This window comes from Microcaecilia unicolor, chromosome 7 (assembly GCF_901765095.1).
Source record: "Microcaecilia unicolor chromosome 7, aMicUni1.1, whole genome shotgun sequence".
NCBI classification, from domain to species: domain Eukaryota; kingdom Metazoa; phylum Chordata; class Amphibia; order Gymnophiona; family Siphonopidae; genus Microcaecilia; species Microcaecilia unicolor.
This window is the reverse complement of record NC_044037.1, coordinates 82,409,014-82,434,375: the sequence shown is the minus strand read 5'-3', so window position 1 is coordinate 82,434,375 and position 25,362 is coordinate 82,409,014. Positions and strand designations below refer to the sequence as shown.

The 25,362-nt window shown below is 41.0% G+C and overlaps 1 protein-coding gene across 1 annotated transcript; it reads left to right on the top strand.

Moving 5' to 3' along the window:
* The first annotated feature begins 1,088 nt into the window (after window positions 1-1,088).
* Window positions 1,089-24,130, top strand: LOC115473937. Its single transcript, XM_030209143.1, has 11 exons — window positions 1,089-1,170; window positions 5,910-6,077; window positions 6,572-8,026; window positions 9,746-9,838; window positions 12,125-12,229; window positions 12,815-12,924; window positions 13,143-13,337; window positions 15,545-15,707; window positions 18,275-18,440; window positions 22,052-22,146; window positions 22,393-24,130. The coding sequence occupies exons 2-11, from the start codon at window positions 5,930-5,932 to the stop codon at window positions 22,476-22,478; spliced, it is 2,616 nt and encodes an 871-aa protein (XP_030065003.1). The 5' UTR covers window positions 1,089-1,170; window positions 5,910-5,929; the 3' UTR covers window positions 22,479-24,130.
* Window positions 24,131-25,362: the final 1,232 nt, after the last annotated feature.

Here is a 25,362-nt window from a genome sequence, read left to right as displayed (position 1 = left end):
AATCTGGGGGTAATCTCTGAATCATTTAATCAAACAGCAACTAAATTTTCAGGAAATCTACATTCATATAAAAGTGAGAAATGTATGGAGCTAGTCAAAAATTGAAAATAGAAATTACCCATTCAAATTAAACTAAGAAACAAGTGCTCATAAGGAATTGCTCAGCACTACTTTTCTGACTGGTAGAATTTGTCTGGGAACACATTTTAAAATATATGCTATGAACAGTGAAATGGTCAGATGTGAAAATTCTTTGAAAATGTTACAAGCTGATCCATTAAAGTATTAAAGCAGCACTGACACCTTCCTCCATCACCCCCCCCCCCCCCCCCAAATATCAATTTAATATTTTCTTTAACGAAACTGCATCTGGTCTTGGTTAGAAATGTGATATTAAGAATATTAGATATTTTTTTATAGCAAATGCAACACACACATATATATAAATATATCACTATATGCATTGTCTGGAAAAGAGAAATTCTCCATGTGAGAAGAAACAGCATAACAGATTGCAACAGGTGCAGTTTTGAAGCACACATATCAGATCTTTAAAAGTGAGCCTTATCAAAAAGCAGAAAGGATTCAAACATAATATTACAATACTGAGTCCTAAGACAATATTTTTAATGCAGCATAGAGGACAGCAACATTTCTTGGTAGATGGTTGGCTCTGTCAGCTTGAGTGATTCTAGAGAAATCTAATAAAAAAGACTCAGTCCTGCAGGGTTCATATACTCATTCTACTGAGGAAATCTTTCATTTTTTAAAATCAATAGTTTGTGTGACATCATAGTTCAGGTAGAATAAATTGGGGGAGGGGCTGGGTTTAGAGGGTAAAGCTCGAGTTGGGCGTGTTTTATTTCTTCAGCCCTGGGGAAAAGAAACTAACATCATGTAGGGAAATTTTCATAAGGATGTGCTAAGTGCAGGAACGAAAACAAACCAGTAAAGCAAGTAAGCAGGAAAGAAGAGGGAGTGAGAGAGAAAGGGGAAGAAGAACCCAGGCAAATCCAACTGCTGTGTGCCATACCAAAGGAGGGCGTGGACCAGTCATTTCACAGGGCTCCTCCTACAATAAAATATGTCCTATAAAACTCGTCACAGGAGAGGAAGTGGTATGAAACAAAGCTTACCTCAGTCGCTCTGGTGGAGCATCCTTCTACACAGGTGAGTTCTCCTGAAGACTGTGCTGCCCGGCACTTTCTACAGAAATCTGCTGATTGCTTCTTATGTCTGCTAGGATCTGCATTTGCCAAAACCTGTCTTTTTTTCTCAGTTCTACTATATTATCCTTCATATTTCCTTAGAGTTGCTATGGCATGCTTTCCTCTGTAGGGCTTTTATATTTATTTAACGGGGCTTTGATTTGTTTTGGGACGTTGGTTAGCACAGCAAATCGGGTTACATGTGGAAGACATTGGAAATTTATATTTTCCCATAAGGCTTCCTTAAAACACATTGGCTCTGTTAATACAGTTTTACAAAAAAGTTTACTGCATATCTTGAACGGGAAAAATAGGACATGACCATAGTGATTAATAGTATCTACTGTGAAATGCAGTTCTTTCTACAGATAAAAGTCCTTTGGAAAGCTTTCATGTTAAAATGCAATGGACCTTCTTTTGAGAAGCATTTGCTTAGAGTTAAACAGCATCTGTAACATAAATGGACTTGAAGAGGTGGGCTCTGTGAGGAGAGGGAGCAGAAAGCAGTAGCTTTGAGCAAAGCAGACACTGCTGGAACCCTATTGCTGCTGTAATTTCTTTTAGGTGGCTTATAGCACTCCTAGGAGCTAGATGTGTCCAAATATTGATTTTGTCATTGTTAGCTTCTTAGCTTTCTCTTTTTAGTGTACTGTTTAGTTAGGAGTTTATAGGGTGAGTTATAAGACTTTCAGAGTTCCAAAGGGCTTCATTTATGTGCCTACCTGAGGCAACTGGTGATTACTGGGCCTGACTGAGAGGCTGAAGAAATTCCCTGTACTGATCCGAACAACGCTGAAAAATTAGCACCAGAGCAGCATGGGGAATTAAAGCCCTGATGATCAAAAGTATAAGCATGCCAATTTATGCGTGCCATTAGTTTTGATCATGGGGGGGGGGGGGACTTCTGCAGGAGGATTGTGCCTGGGCATTCACCAAAGGCACTATACTCCTGCAGAAGTTGTTTGACATGTCCGGGCTGTCAAAAACAAAAATGCCCGGACCATTCAAACAGACCAGGCTGGAGGTTTTCCCCCCCTCTCCCCCCCCCCCCCCACACACAGGGGACTGGAGGTCCAGTGAACCTCTAGTCCCCCTAATCCCTCTGTACGTTTACTTGGTGGCTTAGTGGGCTACCTCCCCCCACAGACACAGAGACCTGGAGGTCCAGTGGAGGTCCAGTGGACCTCCAGCCCCCCAACACCAGAAAACATTTCCTGGTGGCCCAGTGGGAAACCCCATCCACTATTGTGATCTAGTGCCCCCAAACTCCCCAGTACCTTTAGAAGCAGAGGAGGGAGGAGCACCTTCAAAATGGCAGTGCCTTGCCCTGCCCAGTGCATCCTGGGATGCATTGGGTGGGGCCTCAATATCATATAAAGTATTGAAGGTATGGTATTGAAGTCACACCCAGTGTATCCCAGTATGCACCAGGCAGGGTGCCACCATTTTGAAGGCAGCACTCCAGGAGGAGGGAGTGCAACTCCATCCTCTGCTTCTAATTGTATGGGGGTGTTTGGGGGGGCACTAGACCACCTGTGATGGTGGGGGTAGGGTTGCCATCAGGGAAAGGATTTTGGTGATTGGGGGGGGGTTAGGGGTGCTGGAGGTCTATTGGACCTCCAGCACCTGTGTCCAGGAGGGTTGGGGGTAGTCACTGGGCCACAAAGGAAACTTGTCCCGAGGTTAGGAGGGCTGGAGACCCTCCGGAACTCCAGCCCCCCTGTGTCCAGCGAGGGGCCTGTAAACATGCAAATGCATGGTGGACAGGGCTACCCATTCCTCCCTAATGTTTCAGAAATCCTAAAACCAGACCCGAGCTGGCATAGGGTTTGCTTTGGGAGCAGCACCAATTTTTGGCACACTGACTACTGAGCATTGGGGAGGAATAGGTAATGCCCTGTTTTGAAATCATTTGCATGATACTTGCTGAAAGAGCCAGCGAGCTCATTGTTTCATGCACTCGCCGGCTCTAATCATAGGGCAGGAACAAATGCGGGTTCTAGTATGGTGCTAATAGCCTCTAGCGTCCACGTTTGCTTCTGATCATTGGGACCTTAGTGTCATAAAGACTGTTTTCTGAAAAGCAAGGCTTGATATCTTTCTCATATCTCCTCATAAAAGACTCACCAATGTTAAATGTCTATCTGAAACTGTATATTTGTCTAACATTATTTCGCTGGTATTGCCACTTTAAATGATGATTGCTTCCACCCTTCTGTTGATCTTGGCAGCATGTTGCTGTTTTGCTGGATAAAACGGATCAAAGCCAGGAATTTTGCTGACACTTCTGCACAATTTACAATGAGCACTAAAAGCAGTGGGCACCAGCTCACCATCACTGTTATGCAATAAGCATGCCTGTCCTGGATATTTTTTTCCATTGCTTCTGCAAACTGACCTGAATGCTGTTGCATATTAACAGTGGTCTTGTGAAGGGAGAAACTCCTGTCAGTGACTGTACTGCAGGAACAAAGAACATTCCATGAACACTGGCAGGACACATGTGTGGAAAATTCAAGGTTGAACTAAAATTTCTGAACTTTCCCCAGAGGAGTGAATCTAGGGAAAAGCTGATCAGATTCAAATTGAGTTTGACACTGTTAAATGATTCCCTGGAATTGGCATCAAATTTGTCCACAGTGGATCTCATGTCAGATCATGTAGGAATTCACACTGGCTATTTTTTTTCCAGAAAATGTTAAATGATAAGACTCAGTACTCGTCCATTTTTGGCAGATTTGTCAAACTAGCTTGTGACCTCTTCAAACCTGGAAATAATCAATACAAAGACATAATTATATAGTAGCTTTTCATTGGACTTGCTTTGGGGATCTAAACCTCCCCCCCCCCCCTAAAATATTTAATCGACCAGATATTTAAAGAAGGCTGAGCTCCTAAAGTTATATGGTCTGAAATTAGTACTCTATTTTCAGCTGAAAATTAATTTAATTTTAGGAGCACAAACGTTAAGCTTATAAATTTAGACCTGACATTCATATGCCCAGATTTCTGAGACTAATGTATGAACTTGGTGCTGAAAATCGCTGCTAAATTCGTATCGTATTTTCCTTGCCCTAAATCCACCCCTGTTGCCACTCACTTTTTATGCACTTAAATTTAGGAGCTGAGTGGAATTCTGAGTCTACAATTAATCACTCAGCTCTAGTGAAATTTTCAAAGAGTCCAATTTATGAGCATTACTTTCAAAGTTAGGAGAATAAATCCTTTGGATATCAGTTTAACTGGCAGTAACTCCAGCATAGTCTGACTGAAGAAAATACTGTCATGTTTTTTGAATCGGCGTTTCTGTAATGTGATTTAGATGGGGGTTGGGGAGAGTTTCTTAGCTTTTTGACCTTTCATATTAGTTCATTAGTCTATTGGAGAGATGGACAACATGTACTATGGATTAACACAGTGAGTTACACCTAAGTGACAACAGAAACTAGAAAAAGTTGAGAGGCACAAAAAAGAGAGTTATAGTATTGTTATTTAATATTCCACCTTTTCTCTGGAGGAGACAAAAATATCCACTATGCCCAAGGGCATGTAACATTACCAGATACTTCCAATACACAGGCATCCACTCAAAAAAAATGGCCTCTCTCGCAATATAATTAAATGGTGGTTCAGAGGGTTCCCTTCCATCCATCCTTGAAAACTCCATTTCTTAACAGTTAAGTGTAGCAATTCATAGTTGTTGTTACAGCTTTCTGCTTTCATTGGCAGATCCAAAATAGGTCCTGTCATCAAATCTATTTTCAGAATCTCCTAAATGCTCTGAGGTAAACCCTTTGGAAATGTTAGCGCATTTGTGTTTCCTGATGAAGCTCCAGAGGTGGACTATGCTATTAATATAGTCATTACTCACCAAAGCATGAAAACAGGGAAAGCAAATGAATACACCCATGGCTGGCAAAAAAAGTTGTCTGTTTAATTCAAGAGTTAGAACTGCACTCTTTTTAAGTGAAATACAATGAATAATTTAGTTTGTGGGATCCAGGTGTACTATCGCTGACAGTTTGTCTCCGAGTGCAGATAATCCAGATAGAAAAGGCCATAAACCAGTGGTTCCCAAACTTTCTCGGATCATGGTGCCCCAGGCTACACATTTCATATCAAGTCTCCCCCCACCCCTGCCCCCCACATCCCAACAGCATTGAGTCCTACCCAGTGGCGTAGCCACAGGTGGGCTTCGCTGGGCCAGGGCCTACCCACTTAGGGCTCAGGCCCCCCTCAACAGTAGCACACGTTTAGCGGTAGCTGGTGGGGATCCCAAGCTCTGCCAGCTGAAGACTTCCCCCTGATAGTAACGAAAACACTGCTCTCCATGATACTGACACCTGTGCATGCTCAGTTTTCAGCGCATGCCTGCTGCAGACTACCAAGGTGGAAAGAAGCATTTTCCCACCAGCTAAGATATTTGTTTGGTGGGGGGGGGGGGGGGGGGGCAACACTTGGTGCCCACCCACTTCTTGACTAGGCCCACATGATCCAGCATTGAATATATGAAAATAAAACTGACGTGGACCAAAAACAACACTGATTACAGCTGGCTGAATATCAGCCTGTGTGTTTCTGAAGAGTATTCAAATGAGAAAGGCATTGTAATGGAGCCAGTAACACTATATAGAGGTCTTGCAAAAAGGCTCACCTGTCCCACATATTCACAAAGATCTATTTTCTGTATTTTTATGGCAGAACTGAAGTTTGTGGCCAGAATGGAAGGATTTGCTGCTGTGTTTTACAGTGAGCCTGCTGTGCTGGGCCTTCTTGCCAATGTTATTAGTGCATTTCTCGTGGCTCTGCAGAACTTTACTTATTTCCACACGAACATCAGAGCTGAAGGGATTGAAAATGTGCTTGCGGGTGAGTAGGCATGAGTAAACTAGCTGGAATCATTTATCATCCATGTTTATGAATCCCTATACTGAAGACAACACAGCTAAATAAGATGGCTTAATTTGTGAAAAACAAAGATGTCTATAGAGTGTATATTTCCCTTGAAAATTATGGGGCTGATATTCAAAGATAAATGCTGGTGAGAGGAGTATTCAGTGGGACTAACCGGATGCCGCCAAATAGCAGACTGAATATTACCATATTACCACTACGCATATAAGTTATGGGACCATCCTGGCTCCATTCGCACTCTAGTCCAGTACTATCTAGTATGTAAGGATATTCAGCAGTGCTGTTAAATATCCTAGTGAGCAGCACTTATCTGAATAGCAGGTGATGATATCTGAAAAAGTGCTTTTGAATACTGACTCAAACATTTCTAGCTACCTTAAATATAGTAATATCTCATGTAACAGTATGACAGTTATTTAATTCTTTTCTTTTCTTTTTTTCTCATTTAGGCATTCACCTCATTTTGATTGGAGGACTGACACAACTTGTTGCTGGATTCCTCTCTTTCCGGAAATATGACCACCTAGGAGGCACAGCCTTTATTGCGTTCTCAGCTCTGTGGAGTAGCTATGGGGCGACCCGGATCATTTTAGGAGCCTATTCTCCCTTAAGCAACATTACCCAAATGTCTTATAATACCAGTCATGACTTCCTCCCTGCCATTTCTCCTCTTCCTGTTAGTGAGAGCGCTGTTGCCGGGCTGGTGGCTTACATCTTCATCGCTTTCATTCTGTCTTTTTGCTCAGCCACGGTAAATTATATCATGCCTTTTGTGTTTGGTGCACTTACTCTCACTCTTGTATTTGAAGCAGTAGGTTTGTTTGGTCAGTGGGCACTTGTTGTATCAGGGACCTTAGAGCTGGTTATTGTGCTTTGTGGTCTGTATGGCGGAGCAGCACTTCTCTTAAAAGGCATTACCCAAAGGTATGTCCTTCCAGGCTTTGGGAATGCACTCTTCAATGTCTTGCTGTTAGGGTCAGCTAACCGTAATTCGTCTAAAAGTATTGGCGAAGAGAAGAAAAAGAACACAAAATATGCTGAGCCTATGCCCTTAGGTAATATATGTGACACTATTTCTGCTTTCATCTTTGCCTTCTACTGCTTTGGGTATATGAAGATCTTCTATGTTGGAGCAGTTTGGGTTACTATCAATGCCATATCTCAGCTGTTTGCCAGTTACTACAGTTACTTGCGGGATGATGTCTATTACACCACCAAGTTTGGCCTTCACAGTCTTTATTGGCTAGTAAATTCTTGGGAAAATTTTGTCTTAACTGTTTTCATCCAGTCGGAGAATGTTGAGCAAAGCAGGGTGGGAATGATTGGCAGCTGGTTCTTTCTAATCATTGCCATCATTTTCTGCTTGATGTCTATTAACAGAGACATCCTGGAAGTTGCTCACAATGTTTGCTTTGTTCTGCTCACAATTTCCACCATCCATCAAATTCCTGCTAGAGGGTCTTACATATTATTTGGGGTTGCCTGCAGCATTTATACCATCATGTCCCTGTATATCACCTTTGCAAGTCTCATTAACTCAATCGCTGAAAAGATTTTGATCCCTGTTGGGGCCCAACTTACCTCAAGTGCAAAATTCCAGACTGCACTAATAAATTTTAAAAACTTCACCACACGGTCTAAAAAAGACCCAGATGGTGCCACTTCCCAGCTCCCTGATGCCTTGTTCTACATCTGCAATGGCCTTGCTTCACTCTCTGCCATCCAGGGAACCCTTAGTGATCCCATTAGAGCCCAGCTTTCCATTCCCTGGGTGTTGATACCAGGAACTCTCTTCCAGCTATATGTATCCAGGATAGTCGTCCAAAAAGGCAGAAAATTTGGATCGGTTATACCATTCTGCTATGCAGCTATTTGGGCCACATGGACCTGGCTTCGATTTGCAGGTAAAATTGCTGTAGAGATTTTTCAAGCTTACTATAGAAGTCTTTAATCATTTTGCACACATATCCCTGGATTCTATAAACTCCTATTATTTCCACACACAAATCAACATGCGTAGCTGACTTGTTTGCAGAGCTTATTTGGTTAACAAGCCAATCAGCGCAGATAATTAACAAGCAATTATCAGCACTAATTGGGACTAATTGGGGTTTACACACATTACTCACTAAGCGTATTCTATAAAATGATGTGTGTAAATCATACCATGCATATTTCAAAAGGGGGCATGGCCATGGGAGGGGCATGGGCAGGTCATAGGTGTTCCTAAAATTTACACGCAGTGTTATAGAATCTGCCTGATCCATGTCTAAATGGCCTTGACAAATTTAGTTGCAGGAATGGGTGCTATGCATATTCTACAAACTGTGCCTTACTTTAGGTAAGGTTTACAGAATAGCGCTAAGTGCAGTTTCTTTCAGCACTGATTTTTTTTTTTTGATCCATATACAGAATCTAGTCCATAAAAGGCAATTCTATAAACTGGTGCCTCAGTCTAGGAGGTCTTGGTGCCAAGATTCTATTCTAGAATACTAGCATAAGGTCGGCCATGGCATGCCCATGTTAGGCACATTCTCAAATGCTGTGTTAATGGTAGGTGTAAGTTGGCATACCTAGGTGCACTGAGTGATGCATGTGGTTTATAGTATTCTATAAACTATGCACTTAATTGTGAGACATACTCATGGTCTACCTGTACTCCATCCATGCGTATGCCCCTCCTTGTAGTTATTTACTATGGCCCTTAGACACTACCTTATAGAATATGGTCTACTGCACATAGGTGCCTGACTGTCAATTAATGGTGCCTTTGACCTGAATTTCTTGTAACTAATTTTAGCTTAGGGATTGCTGCCATTTTAAAACAGCATATTGTTGTTTGAATATTTTTATTGCTGTAATTGTCTGTTACTTATGTTTGACTTATTCTTGCTGTACACTGTCTTGAGTGAATTCCTTCAAAAAGGCATTAAATAAATCCTAATAAATAAATAAGTGACACCTACATCTAGGTGCCACTTTATAGAATTGCTCTCATATTGGAGAACTCACAAATGAATAGCAATGTATAGAGCTACAAATTTAAATTACAAATGTAAGTACACGTTTTGCTTTTAGAAACATACTAGAAAAAGATTCAAAGTAAAAATGGCCCTAATTACAGAAAATTCCCAAAATTAAGAGGTAGCGTTCCACTATCTTAATGGACAGCCAGCAGAAGAGAGGGAATCCAAAACACACAGACCCAAAACACCAAGAAACAGCACCAAGGGCCTTCAGAACTAGTATAGCAAGCAGGTTTTTATTTAAGGACCTGACACAGGCCTTGTTTAGGCACTATCTCCTGTGTCAGGAGTCAAAATGATACAAACATTTACAATTCACAAAGAAAACTCAACATATAAAAATAGAAACCAAAATGGAATCCATAACATAATAACTTTAACATAATATCAATTAGTGGAGATATAATATCACTAAATAACTGTAAAAACATAATTAATTGTATGTGACTAACTATGGATAGTCCCTGAAATAAATTCTGCAACAGAATGTTTTGCATCTTGATTTTCACTTTTTTATGAGGCAAAATTAAATGCTACAGTGTATGCTCTATGTTGCACTTGATGCCTGCCATTATAACATATGTTTGTCTCTTGCAGGTCACTTATTAAACATTAGCACCGATAGTGATGGAGGATTCACAGTGGGAGCAGTAACTTTCCTGATAGTCAACCTCTTCTTAATGGCCATATGTAAGTCATCAAATAAACAGCACATGTCTACCCAAATGAAATGGAGTAGAATCCACCATACATGGACTAAAATCCACCACACATTGATTCTCATAGAATAGGGGCAAAAAATGTCTTCATTACAAATCTGATATGTTTCCTTCTGAAAAATCAGAGGATATGTGCTCACAGCCCGGGGGTGGACTGGAAAGAGTCAATAGCCAATATGCAATGGTGGCAGGTAGTGACTGAATCTAGGGTCCATAAAAGCAGGGTCTGGAAGGATCCCTAGTGCTGCACTGTCATCAGGCAAGGGTAAATTGAAAGAAAATATAAAGTAGGGGACAATTCAAATGAAAGCTCATATTAGAGGCCAGTCAAATTTCAGTTTTGTTTTCAGTTATGGTGCCAGAACTGACCCAAAATCCATTTTCTGCCCAGTTTTGGTTCCGGCTAAAAGATTACAACCATGGTTTCAGTTTTGGCTGAAACTAACCTTGGGTTTTTGATGAAAGCCAAAAATTAGTGCTTTGTCCTGTTGTTTACCTTCTCCCCTTCGAACAAGAGTTGTCTTCCCCCACTCCCCACCTACCTGTAGGTGCCTATCTTAAAATCTTTGGCAATCTAGGGGAATAGAGCAAGAGTGATCCCCAGTCACTTCTGTCCATACTAGCTCTGTTGTCAAAATGGCTGCCATTACGTCTAGTGGCAATCTCATGAGACTGCCTCAAGAGGTCACAGCAGCCATTTTGAGAGTAGAGCTGACATGGCAAAGTTTAGCAGGAATTTAACTCTGTAAATTTGGGATGATAAACTCCTTAGGAATTTAGCCTTTCTGTGGAGATGTGACATCAGCTGTCACTCCAAATGTGGTGCAAAGTCAGCCATTTTAAAAGCACTGTGACTTTTAATTTCAGTTTTCATTGGCTAAGGTCCATTTGTGCGGAGGCTATTTTGCTTGGAGGTAGAATATGATCTTTCATTATTTAAATTATTTTATATATATGCTGGCTTGGATACTATTTGGGTGATACTAAAGAATTTCCAGGCTCTGTTGGGTATGATGAAAATGCAGAGTTTTAATCCATCTTCTGGTATGCAGAAGCTAGATTCTATAAGAGAAGATCCTGCAGTGATTTGTTTTCAAACACCAGTACCGATCAGCTTATAGTGTTAGTTGGGAAATGATAATACAATGAAATGAAGTTTATATAGTAGAAAATAATTTTGAGAAAAGTATTGCTCTTGGTTTCAGAGCATATAGGGGGTCTTTTACTAAAGGTTAGCTCAAGTTATCTGCAGCAGGGCCCATAGCAATAAAATGGGCCTTGCTGCAGATAACTCAAGCTAATCTTTAGTAAAAGACCCCCAGAGTCCTCACATTCAGTGATATTAATGTGCTTTTTTTATTCTGGCTTGTGCATAAGGCTGGTATAATGTCCACAGTGTAGACCTGTGTCTGGACTCCTTTACCCTATTTTAGTAAGAATCTATATCATGCTTCTCCTTAATCAGTTTTATAACTAAATACAAAAAGGGGAAACATCTCAATGCTCCTTTCTCTTGCTATTTGTACACAGTTTGGATAAGCATAAAAAGCTGATAACCATGAATTTCTTTCACACATTCTCACAATCTCAGAGGATATTTAACTACATCTGTATTGACTTGGGAACCTAAACATGCCAGACTTGTTGAGAAATCCTTGTTAAAATGGTTCTCCCAGTTGTCAGCATGTGTTTGCAGTTCCTGGGACTGGAGGGGAATATTCTGTGGGTTTAGCAGAGGGCTGCCAACTACAAGCTCTGACAATCCTCAGTGGGTCTCATTGGTTCACATTTAAACAACCAAACTTTAGTTTTTGGTTTTGGCTTTGGCCAAAAGCAGGTGCTAAGTTTTGGCTGCAGTTTCGGTTTTGGCAGAAAGTGTTCAGACAATTTTGGTAGCAGTTTTGGTTTCAGCTGAGACTGAGACTGAAAAAAGCAGTTTCCTATGACCAGATCTCATCCCTGGCCCCAACTGAGAGAAGGAAGAAACTGCTGGATCAGAACATTTCAGCTAGAACTGGGAGCTGCTTTGCAATCCTAGCTTAACATTTTGGTAATGCTGCTTTTAAAACCTGAAATAGTTCCTGCTTAAAATTCAGAAATTGCAGCTCTTCAGAGAAAGGCTGTTACATGTTGACAAACAGCAAAGGAACCTAAAATGAGGCACAATTTAGATGGGTGATTAGAATTATTATTGGTATTGTTCTCATTAAAATGCTGTCCATGCCAAAAATTAATGTTTTCTTTTACCTTTTCACAGCCACCTACGCTAATGTGGTTCTGTTCTTCCTGACTCTGGTGATGGAAATTGTGATCGTTTGTTTTCTTCTCTTTACGATAAATAATCTACCTCTACCACTTGAGAGTAAGTAATAGCAGGACACTAACTTGCATTTAGATTATATTCCAGCCCCCCCCCCCCCCCCCCCCCCCGGTATTCAAAACCATTTAACCAGCCAGGAATGGTAACTGGCCAGCTATCTGGCAATATTCAGCGGCAGATAGCCGGCTGACTCCTACTAAATATTCTCGGTTAGCGTTTAGCACATAGACGGTTAAATCACACCATATAACCAGCTATCGGCTGATTTTCAGTGCATCACCGATTGTTTGGTGGCATATTTGGCCGCATAAATACCTGGAATATCTTTGGCCAGTTTAAACCTAACTGGCCAGTGTTGAATACCAACTTGGCTGGTTATGTTTAAATCAGCCAAAAATAAACCAGATTTTCAATGCCAGTCACTGGAAACGGCCTGACATTGAATATCTGAGGTCAACGCCGACCAAAGGAGTCAGCCTGGCTAAACCTCACAATCTGAATATTGGGCCCCAGATATTTTGTTGCCAGTTCACTGCTGCAAAATGATTTCATTTGAGTTTTATTGGTATCACATATTGAGCCTTTTTAAGCAGAGATGATATCTCAGGTTCTCTGTCTGTCTTTTAGTTGCAATGTTGGCCATCTTTGCTACCATCTGTGTCTATGGAGCAGCAGCATCCCTTGTAAACTGCATATTCAACAAAGACCTTCTTTCTATGGGACCACCTCTCTTCAGGGTAAGAATCAATTACTTGGAAGAATCAATTACTTGGGAACATGATATGAGTAAGGGGAGCTTATTGGTTTCCCTAACATATTTTAAACAAACAGTGCTCACCGTGGTGTGGGTTAGATATAAATAATTAAACATGCATGATTGTTTCATGGCAGAATGATGTATCTTTCTGGTTATTACCATTGTCTGAAATTCTGCTTTCCCTGTGGGCTCTTTCAGGAAGCGAAGCGTGAGAGTAAAACAGAAACTTTGGAGTCATGCATTTGTCCAGATTCCCGTCGAACTAGTGGGCTGAGATCCATTGCAAAGTTGTTAGATGTTGGTGGCGTGTGTGGCATTCCCACTGACACTGTGTATGCTCTGGCTGCATCCTGCAAACATCCGGAAGCCATTGAAAGGATTTATACAATTAAGGTGGGAAACTGTTTTGATTTTTTTTTTTACTATCACGTTTGTCCAGGTTGTGCAAGACTTTTTGCTTGTGTAATTGAAGGAATCTTAACTGAATTCAACTTCTTCAAACTAGTAACACCAGGAGCAGACTGAGGGCTGGGCCCCTGGACAATGAGGGTGATATGGGCCCCCCACCCAGTTGCTGCCTGACACCACCCCTGCCACTGCAGCCAACGCCCCCGCTGCCCCGGTCCTACCTGAGGGGTTCTGGTAATCTGGTGGCCTCTGCGGGAGGCCATGTTCTTTTCTGCCTGCTGTGCTGCCACTATTCCCCCATCTGCCGGTGCCACCGTGTTTTCAAAATGGCAGACAAGACTTCCCACGGTATTCTCGTCCTATGTACAGTGGTGGAAATAAGTATTTGATCCCTTGCTGATTTTGTAAGTTTGCCCACTGACAAAGACATGAGCAGCCCATAATTGAAGGGTAGGTTATTGGTAACAGTGAGAGATAGCACATCACAAATTAAATCCGGAAAATCACATTGTGGAAAGTATATGAATTTATTTGCATTCTGCAGAGGGAAATAAGTATTTAATCCCTCTGGCAAACAAGACCTAATACTTGGTGGCAAAACCCTTGTTGGCAAGCACAGCGGTCAGACGTCTTCTGTAGTTGATGATGAGGTTTGCACACATGTCAGGAGGAATTTTGGTCCACTCCTCTTTGCAGATCATCTCTAAATCATTAAGAGTTCTGGGCTGTCCCTTGGCAACTCGCAGCTTCAGCTCCCTCCATAAGTTTTCAATGGGATTAAGGTCTGGTGACTGGCTAGGCCACTCCATGACCCTAATGTGCTTCTTCCTGAGCCACTCCTTTGTTGCCTTGGCTGTATGTTTTGGGTCATTGTCGTGCTGGAAGACCCAGCCACGACCCATTTTTAAGGCCCTGGCGGAGGGAAGGAGGTTGTCACTCAGAATTGTACGGTACATGGCCCCATCCATTCTCCCATTGATGCGGTGAAGTAGTCCTGTGCCCTTAGCAGAGAAACACCCCCAAAACATAACATTTCCACCTCCATGCTTGACAGTGGGGACGGTGTTCTTTGGGTCATAGGCAGCATTTCTCTTCCTCCAAACACGGCGAGTTGAGTTCATGCCAAAGAGCTCAATTTTTGTCTCATCTGACCACAGCACCTTCTCCCAATCACTCTCGGCATCATCCAGGTGTTCATTGGCAAACTTCAGACGGGCCGTCACATGTGCCTTCCGGAGCAGGGGGACCTTGCGGGCACTGCAGGATTGCAATCCGTTATGTCGTAATGTGTTACCAATGGTTTTCGTGGTGACAGCGGTCCCAGCTGCCTTGAGATCATTGACAAGTTCCCCCCTTGTAGTTGTAGGCTGATTTCTAACCTTCCTCATGATCAAGGATACCCCACGAGGTGAGATTTTGCGTGGAGCCCCAGATCTTTGTCGATTGACAGTCATTTTGTACTTCTTCCATTTTCTTACTATGGCACCAACAGTTGTCTCCTTCTCGCCCAGCGTCTTACTGATGGTTTTGTAGCCCATTCCAGCCTTGTGCAGGTGTATGATCTTGTCCCTGACATCCTTAGACAGCTCCTTGCTCTTGGCCATTTTGTAGAGGTTAGAGTCTGACTGATTCACTGAGTCTGTGGACAGGTGTCTTTCATACAGGTGACCATTGCCGACAGCTGTCTGTCATGCAGGTAACGAGTTGATTTGGAGCATCTACCTGGTCTGTAGGGGCCAGATCTCTTACTGGTTGGTGGGGGATCAAATACTTATTTCCCTCTGCAGAATGCAAATAAATTCATATACTTTCCACAATGTGATTTTCCGGATTTAATTTGTGATGTGCTATCTCTCACTGTTACCAATAACCTACCCTTCAATTATGGGCTGCTCATGTCTTTGTCAGTGGGCAAACTTACAAAATCAGCAAGGGATCAAATACTTATTTCCACCACTGTATATACTTTACCATTAGCTTAATTACATGTCATATTAGCATCATCCATTTTAAAGTGCAATAAAAACCTTGTGTTAATGGTTGACACGCATGCACTTAGTGTATTGTCCCCTATCAATTTGAATGCATTGAACCAGTAAATGCTGAGAACATCTATCTGCAGCTTCCAAACAGCATAAGTGAAAGATCTGCAGTATGTTTTTGTAATAAGTATTTCTCTTTGAATTTCACAGGATCGACCCTTGGAAAAGCCCATATGCATCTGCATTTCAAACTTAGATCAACTGCGAGCAGTTGAACCTCCCTTCAGCCGCCTGCTGTGGGAATTCATGGAAAATGTTTATCCTGGAGGTGTCAGCTGTATTGTTAAGAAAGAGGAGTGGTTGAAGAAACTAGGTGAGTTTCTTAGCCCGTTCATTTTGTACTGTGGCTTTGTTTTATCCCCATATGTTCTATATTGCAGCCATGATAAGTTCTTGCTACACATGTTTTCATACAGGACAATCCACATGAAAGCCTTAGTCACTGCTGGACCTCCCTATGCTAACTTAACTGCAACCACCTAAATATGGCAGGCACCTGCCTATGTCCAAATCACAAGGGCGGGGGTGTTGGGAGATGCTGGGAAGCAGGATTTTGACATTCCCCAAACTTAGATGTTTTTCTGCCATAATGGAATAAAGCAAAAACATCTAGGGCTAAAAGTTAGATGTTTTGGTCTAGACCTGTTTCAATCACAACTAAGTCATTAAAAAGGTGCCCTAAATAACCAAATGACCAGTGGAGGGATTAAGGCATGGCCTCCCCTTACTTCCCCAGTGATCACTGACCCCCTCCCACCCCCTAAAGATGTGAAAGAAACAGTATATACCAGGGTATATGAGAGCTTTGATGTTATGGCCAGTCCTATTAGAGCAGCAAGGAGGTTCATGGAGAGGAAGCTGACCCAGAAGCTTAGGTGGTCAGTCGCAAAAAGGGCTGCAGCATTGCACAGAGAAAATAGGTCTGGGGAGAGAGGGGGCAGGGGTGAGCATGCAGGTAGGAGCAGGCAGGTTAGATATAGAGATAAAGGAAGGGAGGTAGTAAAAGGCAGAAGGGGAGAGGTAGATACAGGTAATAGGAAGGGAGGTCTGGGAGACGAGAGCGTTTTCAAGAGTGCAATCACCATTTTTGCCCTGCTGCTCCAACGGTTCACCTGCCCCACCTGCCCCAATTGAGTGCACAACGGTATGTGTCAGACCAATTCAAGCTGCAACAGTGGTCAAATGTGAGTTGTGTTGTCACATGCTAGCAGTGGCATGGGTGACATCAAAACCAGGGGCGGTCCCTCTGTTGTATAGAAGGGAATCAGTGCCAGCACAACAGAAAGTCTGCGGTGCCTACCTTAGACTTGGACGAGATGGGGGTGGCTGAACGCATCAAGAAAGAGAGTCCATGTTTAAAAGGGGATGTGCTTTTATGGCAACCCCTCATCAAGGGTGTGGTGGAAGCTCATTGGCATGTCAACGGTATATGTCTCAGGCAGAGCAGGAAAAGTGCCTCATGAGTAAGCAGAACTTGGTAGAGCTGTATGACTCAGAAGGCTAGACACCCAGCCCCAAAATGCTCTAGGTAGAAGATCTATCCATATATTTGATTTCTAACTATTGTTAATTGCATATAGGTATATATATGCACGATACTGTAAACGTCTTCACATATATAAGTAATAGAATGCTGTGGCCATAATAAATTCCACTCTTCTTCTCGGACAATTTGTCATATGTGAGTTTATGGACTGTGTGGAAGGATGAAGGGAGAGACTCAAGTGCACTGTAAAGAAGGGAATCCAGGCCCATAGCCAACTGTTACATTTGTGTTGGAAAGTGTGAGCCCTCCAAAACTCACCAAAAACGTATTGTACCCACATATAAGTGACACCTGCAGCCATAAGGGCTATTGTAGTGGTGTACAGTTGGGTACAGTAGTTTTTTGATGGATTTTGGAGGGCTCCCCGTATAATATAAAGGGGTAACGATGAGATGTATACCTGGGACATTTTATGTGATGTCTCTCCCCCCCCCCCCCCCCCCCCCCATGGTGTCCCACTATTCTGCTGGGATGTCTTTGTGGCCAGTCTGCTAAGAATGCTGGCACCCCATACATCCCAATGGCTTGATTTTGAGCATTTTTCTCTTAAATACTTTCTTTTTTTCAAAAGGTCCACCTGAGCACAAAAACATCTAGCAAATGGCCATTATTGAAACAAAAGACATTTTTCTGATTTGAAAATCGCTATGTTTGCCAGTTGATTTTTGGTCTTTTCAGCAAAACATCATATTGAAAATGCCCCTCCACATGTGTCTGTTTAGTTTACTCATTGTGTCTCAGTGTGTCTTTTTTATATGAAGTAAGCTTCTTTCCTTTTAAAATTCTTTTTAATGTACTGCTTATGTTTGAATTATGATGTTTAATGCATAGTATTGGGCATATTTAGCCTTGTTACAATGGGATCACCAGCCAAGGCTAAATGTGCTGAATACTAGTGGTTCTTCACGCCTTTTTAAACTAACGCAACTTTTTTTTGGAGACCGTAAAGACATGATAGCCCGGTTATTTTCCTCCTCCCACGTTACCTGTAACGTTTTCTTGGGCGGTTGGTTGGGCTTATTGCTGAGCCCCCCCCCCCCCCCCATTTCCCCCTTTTTCAAAAGTTATTATTTAACTGAATCAACTCTTTAAATGCGCTTCACAGAACTATAGTCATACTTGTAAAAATACTCTATGCCAGTGTGTGAGAGACATTTTTGAGTTTATATAGGATCTATACTCTCTTAAATCCTTTTTTTGTGATGCAAAAGTCAATATTCTATACCATATTCTATGAATTTGAAAAAATCAGCTTATTCAACAAAGGAGTTTTATGTGTTCCTGTGCATCTGTGTCGGCCTTTTATTTATACTTATATGACTCTCTGTAATAAGGAGTTGGACCAGCATATGATCGAGTGGGGACAAAGGACTCTATCATGATCAGAGTACCTGACCACACTGTGACCGTCCACCTCACAGACATGACTGGCCCTCTGGCCATCACATCAGCCAATCCCAGTGGAGAGAGTGACAGCACGCACCATGACATGGTCATCTCGTAAGTATTTGCTTTTTTAATGAACACTTTTAATAATAATTACAATTAACTGAAGTATGTTTATAGTTATCAAGTTACACAACAGCTGCTTCAGTAGAACACTCATTATACAGTAGTGAAAATTACTCCCACAGTTAAATCTCTTCCATTGATTTATTGTGTTAATTCTCTCATTCCACAACTACAATCACCCAGTTCAACAAGCTCTTGCTTCACAAACCACTAAACCTCGATTAACAAGACATTTTGGCATAATCCAAAAAATGAAAGTGAAATGCTACACATAGGAGCAGATCAGAAAAATGTGATTAGAAGATCAGTGGCACTGGATATTTTTCCATCTATTTTCCTTGTTTGGCATTTATTCTATCAGGCTTGGCATTATCAGGAAAGATGGAGCCTACTGTAATAGCAACAGTAGGGAGGATCATTTTAAAAGGTGTTTCCATGAGTAGCACAATGGCTTACTCACAGAACTAATATTGTACAACATTGGTTTCCTGATCCAAGCAAAATTTAAGCACATGGAGCCTGTGTGCCCCTAAGTTTAATCAGACTGAGTGAAGATGTTTCTGGGGTGAAGCAGGGGATGGGATGTATTATTGTTTGACTATGTAAAATAAGTCAGGACATGTCTGTGCACTAGAAAGCAGGTGTAAATTCCTTGGAAGAATTTTCAAAGCATTTGGAAAATATCCAGTACCACTACTACTACTACTACTTAACATTTCTAGAGCGCTACTAGGGTTACGCAGCGCTGTACAATTTAACAAAGAGAGACAGTCCCTGCTCAAAGAGCTTACAATATTATAGACAAGTGAACGGTCGGTCCGATAGGGGCAGTCAAATTGGGGCAGTCTGGATTCACTGAACGGTAAGGGTTAGGTGCCGAACGCAGCATTGAAGAGGTGGGCTTTAAGCAAAGACTTGAAGACGGGCAGGGAGGGGGCTTGGCGTAAGGGTTCAGGAAGGTTGTTCCAAGCATAGGGTGAGGCGAGGCAGAATGAGCGGAGCCTGGAGTTGGCGGTGGTGGAGAAGGGCACTGAGAGGAGGGATTTATCCTGTGTACCAACAAAGAGAAAAGTACTGCAGTCTGTTACAAAATTGTTGGCTCAGATAGGTACTTAGAAAATTCCCCAGGGGTATATGCACATAAAGGTAAAAGTTCAGAAAATATAGGTGCTGGTATTCAAAAGGGCTTATTCCGTTAGGGGGACCTGCAAACCAGATATGTCCTGGTGAGCCCGATAATCAGTGGCATTGTCCAGTTAGTGCTATTGGATATTTCCTCTGGATAGTCCCAGTGGCAGTCTAGGAGCAGGGCTTGAGCAGAGCTGGATGTTGCCTGGTTAGTGAGGATATTTAGAGGTGAAGTTATCAATGTGGGCTACCATTAAGATGTGTTATTTTACTGTTCACCCCGGATATTAGTAATTAGTTCTCATTGCATAATATGGGACCAATTCGGGTCACAAGTACCTGACAGAATCTCAAGATTCATGCTACTGATCCCAGGGATAAGCAGTGACTTTCCCCATGTCTATCTCGATGTTAGCCTGTTGACTTTTTCTCCAGGAACTTGTCCATACCTTTTTGTAAACCCAAATACACTAATCACTGATACCACATTCACTGGCAATGAGTTCCAGAACTTAACTATTTGTTGTTTAAAAAATATTTCCTCCTTTCATTTTATAAATAGTACCTTGTAACTTCCTTGAGTGTCACTTAGGCTTTGTACTTTTGGAAAGAATAAAAAATCAATTTATATTTTCCCATTTTACACCACTCAGTATTTTGTAGACCTCTATCATATCCTCCCTCAGCCATCTCTTTTGCAAGCTGAAGAATCCTAACCTGTTAAGCCTTTCCTCATATGAGAGGAGTTCCATCCCCTTAATCATTTTCGTCACTCTTTAAGCCTTTTCAAATTCTGCTATATCTTTTTTAAGATATGGTGACCAGAATTGCACACAATACTGAAGGTGTAGTCACACCATGAAGCAATATAGAGGCATTATAATATTTGTTGCCTTATTTTCTATCCCTTTCCTAATAACTCCTAGCATTCTGTTTGCTTTTTGGCCCCCGTCATAGAATGGGAAGAAGAAGAAATTATATTTTCCACCATGGAATCTAGCATCAAATAGCTATGATTTAGATTAATCTTCCCAATGTGCATTACTTCTACATTAAATCTCTTCTGCCATTTCTTCCAACGTCCTAAGGTCTTCCTGCAATTTTTCACAATCACATGTGTTTTAACAACTTTGAATAGTTTTGTGTTGTCTTCAAATTTAATCAACTCACTCATTGTTCCCATTTCCTGATCATTAATAAATATGTTAAATAGCACTGGTTCCAGTACAGATCTCAGTAGCACTCCACTATTCACTCTCCTTCACTGAAAAAAAAATGGCCATTTAACACTACCCTCTGTTTGTGTCCAATAAGCAATTCCTAATCCGCAACATATCATTGCCTCCTATCCCATGATTCATTAATTTTCTCAGGAGTCTCTCATGAAGGACTTTCAATGCTTTCTGAAAATCTAGATACACTACATCAACTAGCTCACCTTTTTCTACATGTTTGTTCACACATTCAAAGAAATGCAGCAAATTGGTGAGTCAAGACTTTACAGGATCCATGTTGACTCTGTCCCATTAAACCATGTTTGTCTATATGTTCAGTAATTTTATTCTTTATAATAGCTTCCAGTATTTTTCCCAGTCCAGTACTGACGTCAGGCTTACCAGTCTGTAATTTCCCAGATCATCCCTGGATCCCTTTTTAAAAGTAGGCATTACATTGATCACCCTCCAATCTTTAGGTACAATGGATGATTTTAACAACAGGTCACTAACAGCAGATCTGCAATTTCATATTTGAGTTCTTTCAGTACCCTGGGGTTTATACCATCTGGCCCAAGTGATTTACTACTCATTAATTTATTGTTTTGGCTCAGTACATCTTCCAGGTTCACTAAAATTTCTTTCAATTCCTTTGCATCGTCACCCTTGAAAAACATCTCTGGTACAGATAGACTCTTACATTTTCTTCATTAAAGACCAAGGCAAAGAATTCATTCTGCCTCTCTGCTACGGCCCTGTCCTCCCTGAGTGTCCCTTTTACTCACTGATGATATAACAGTCCCACTGAGTCCTTCACAGGCTTTCTGCATCTGATATGCCTGAAAAAGTCATTACTATAAGTTTTTGCCTCAAAGACAAGTTTCTCTTTGTATTCCCTTTTGGCCTTCTTTATCAATGCTTTGCATCTAACTTGCCAGTGCTTATATTGCTCCTTGTTTTCTTCATTCAGATCTTTTCTCCATATTCTGAAAGATGTTGTTCTTTTGGCTCTAATAGCTTCTTTCACTTCTCCCTTTAACCATGCTGGCAACCATTTGCTCTTCTTTCCACCTTTCTTAATACATGGAATACATCTGGTCTGGGCTTCCAAAATGGTATTTTAAACAACGATTAAGAGAGAGAGAGAGAGACTTTTGGTCTTTTATCCTTGCAATTACCAGATGTTTAATTTCTTAGCTTCCCTCCCTTGTTAAATATGTATTAAATAAGTTTGCATTTTCTTTTCTTCCCCCTTAGACGTTTGAGCCATAAACTGGATGGGGTGTTATGTGATGGAGACTCCAATGAGATAGTGGGTTCTACTGTGGTCAACTGTTTGAGAATAGATGAAGGTAAGTTTTATATATTCATTGTATTAATGTCTAAAATTTTGACCAACATCAACCAATTCTTTGATCATGTATGGGCACCCAGGTTATAACTGAACAACCACATGCATTAGAATTTCTCAGTGTCATAAAATACATCACTTTCCGATGCTGGTAATAATATGTATTTTTCTGTCAATTCTATGGCTTTGTTATCTTGTACTTCTGCTTTTACTCAAAGATCATAAAATTCTTGATCTCCATTCTCAGGTGTCCTCAGCATAGTGAGGGAGGGTTGTGTCCCAGCTGCAAAAGTGATGCATATTTTTGAAAGACTGAAGAACACACCAGAGTAATATCTTTGAAAGACTGAAGAACACACAAGATTAAAAGTGAAAAAGACTTCTGAGCCTGACACAGAAACTGGAAAATCATTCTACTTCCATTTCAAAGTCAATCTACATGGTCCTTTCTCAATTTGTCTAGCTTCTGAAATGGTTGCTCTCGATTATCCATTTGTATCTCTTTCTATTCTCTAGGGTTTCAAGATATGTTCTATAATATTCCATAGGGAAAGCAAAGAGAACTATAGGTGTATTTTTCCCAAATTTCTTGTTAAGCAGTTCTCCCTATAGATATAAACCCCCAGATTCTCTATAGGTCACTCACATGCAAACTAATTAGTTAATGAGCTATTAACAATCATTTTGGTTTATGCACATAATCTGCTGTGCACCCTATTCTATAAAGTGTGTACCACTGAAAAGGGGCATGGCCGGGTCAGGTGCATTCGTGGAATTTAGGTGCAGTGCTATAAAATGGGGTCATTTTCGTACCCAGCTGCCATCATTTGCATGCCAGCACTTTTACCAGGTTTCAGCAGGAGTAAGTGCTCGCACCCAAAGTTAGGAACAAGATCCACACTAAATTAGTATTTTATGAAGGCAGTCTGAGCAGAGAGCCCTTACTAGCTTGACATGGATCTCCCCAAATGGGAGAAAATATTTAGTGAAGAAGCCCTATATTTCAACCTGAAAAATAATAAAAGAATGTCAATCCCAGTAATTGTTTCTTAAGTACATAGAAATCAGTGCAGAAAAGGAAATTGATACCAGCAGCTATGTGACAGTCCTGTTCTTATTCGGTATATTGGACTAGGAGCAGAAACATTTCATTGGCACATGGGACATATTGCCCGTAACTGACTATTGTTATCTCTAGCAGCCTTCAAGCCAGAATGCCTGTAAGGTGGTGAGTTAGATGATACACTCACACTGTTTAAATTGCATGGGCTCACAGACTAGCTTCAAGCCTGCATCCTCAGAAGACACCGTTACTCACATATCTGTGCAATATTGGAGGGTTACTACCGTCACCGTCTGCCCCAACTTCCATCAAGCATGAAACAAATAGTCATTGAATGATGCCTCTGAGTAGCAGTGTGGCATGCTGGAAGGAAGCCCTGACTTCTTTTCCTGCACATGTGAAAACTGGAGATTTTAGTTTTATTTAAATGTATGCTGCTGGCTTTCTTTGTTTTTCATTGTTTTAGCTTCCCAGTAATGTGATATTTTTGTAAACAGGAAGGAAAAGGAATATTATAATTTTTTGCAATTCTCAAGACAAAGTGGTGAAACCATAAAGTATATGAAGGCAATTCTATAAAATGGCGCCTAGAGGGGGCGGAGTGTGAGAATACTGCAGGCGGCGCTTGTAGATCGTGCTGTGTTTGGTGGACACCTGAGGAAGGCAGTTGCACTGAAACACAGTTCGTGTCAAGCCCTTTGCATGAATCCTATACATTAATTAGAAGCTTATGTGCAAATAAAGAGCTTTTTCATTTGAATTACATGCTCATCTGCCTGGCGATTCCCACTCTATTTTTGCTGTTGTTTGTAGTTTGTGGGATTTTTTTTTCTCTCTTTTGTACTATGGCCTAGAGGTAGGTGCCACTTATGCGTGTCAAAGGTGCCATTAATTTACAGTTAGGTACCTCACGTGCACCAGGCATTATTCTTTTTTTTTTTTTTTTTAAATATCTTTATTATTAGAAGAAAAGACATGTAACATTTGAACATCACATTTCGGCTCAATGAAGCCAACTAATTCCAATATTTCCAATATCTAGCAGCCGATAATAACCTATAAATACAATGAATACATTGACTACATGTGTCAGCTAACAAACCTTGTTGTATAACCTTAACATAATACAACTATCAAAATGAGGCCATTTTAAACATAAATATATCTCCTCTGCCCTTCCCTCTAACTTTTTATTATTCTATAAGGTAGCAAAGAGGGATGTACACATGGGTGGACCATGGCAGGCCATGGGCATGTCTCCCAGTTAATACATGTAGTATATAAAATACTATAAATAGCATATGTCCCTTGGTGCCCCAACTTATGCCTGTCATTGACATGGTGTAAGGGAGCAGCCCTACACGTAGGCACGTCAATGCCATCTTATGCTAGGATTCTATAATGGAATCCTGGTTCCAAGATGTTGGTATAGAATTAGTGCTAAACGCATAGCACTGGAGCTCCTAGACTGAGGTGACAAATTTACAGAATTGCCCTTTATGTATTTATATAAGCCTTAAAGTGGGGATGACTGTGCATTATGCTATGTGGTAATTATAGTCACCTTAGCGGAAGTTCTAAATTACTCAGTGAGTATCATATGATGACAAAAAATATCTCCTGAATTTACATGTATGCATTTGTTAAATGGTGTATTGCATAAAGCTTCTCATAGATGAATATTGCAGTGATATTATGTATTTTGTGGCAAACTTTGAAAAAATGTATTTATTGAAATAGACTATATATAAAGTACTGCTCTGAAGATGGCAGATTTGCAGGTCTAGTCTGCTAAAAACCTTTTATTTATAAATTATGACTTTTCCTCCATTTGGTGCTGGACACTTATTCTGGGGGATGCCAGTGTATTGCACAATGTAACGTACAGTAATTTAAAATGTCAAAGAGGAACTATGTAGCATTTATAATCTTGGCTGTGATTGATTGAATTTTTAATAAAATATAACAAAATACAGTTGTATTCATTTTTTGGAAATAATTTTGATTTCATGTCACCAAACCTTAGACACTGCGGAAGAGATGTATTTCAATAGTCAAACAGAAATGGACTGATGACTTTGAAGTTGATTCATCTCTGGTGATTTTGACCTCCAGGAAGTAAATATCAGGATTTCCTGAATATCTAATGTCATT

Excerpts from the sequence above, each read along its gene's own strand:
- LOC115473937 (XM_030209143.1), top strand. The coding sequence starts at position 5,930 with ATGGAAGGATTTGCTGCTGTGTTTTACAGTGAGCCTGCTGTGCTGGGC. Across the intron at positions 6,078-6,571 it reads GATTGAAAATGTGCTTGCGG|GCATTCACCTCATTTTGATT; the intron begins GTGAGTAGGCAT and ends TTTCTCATTTAG. Across the intron at positions 18,441-22,051 it reads CACCATGACATGGTCATCTC|ACGTTTGAGCCATAAACTGG; the intron begins GTAAGTATTTGC and ends CTTCCCCCTTAG.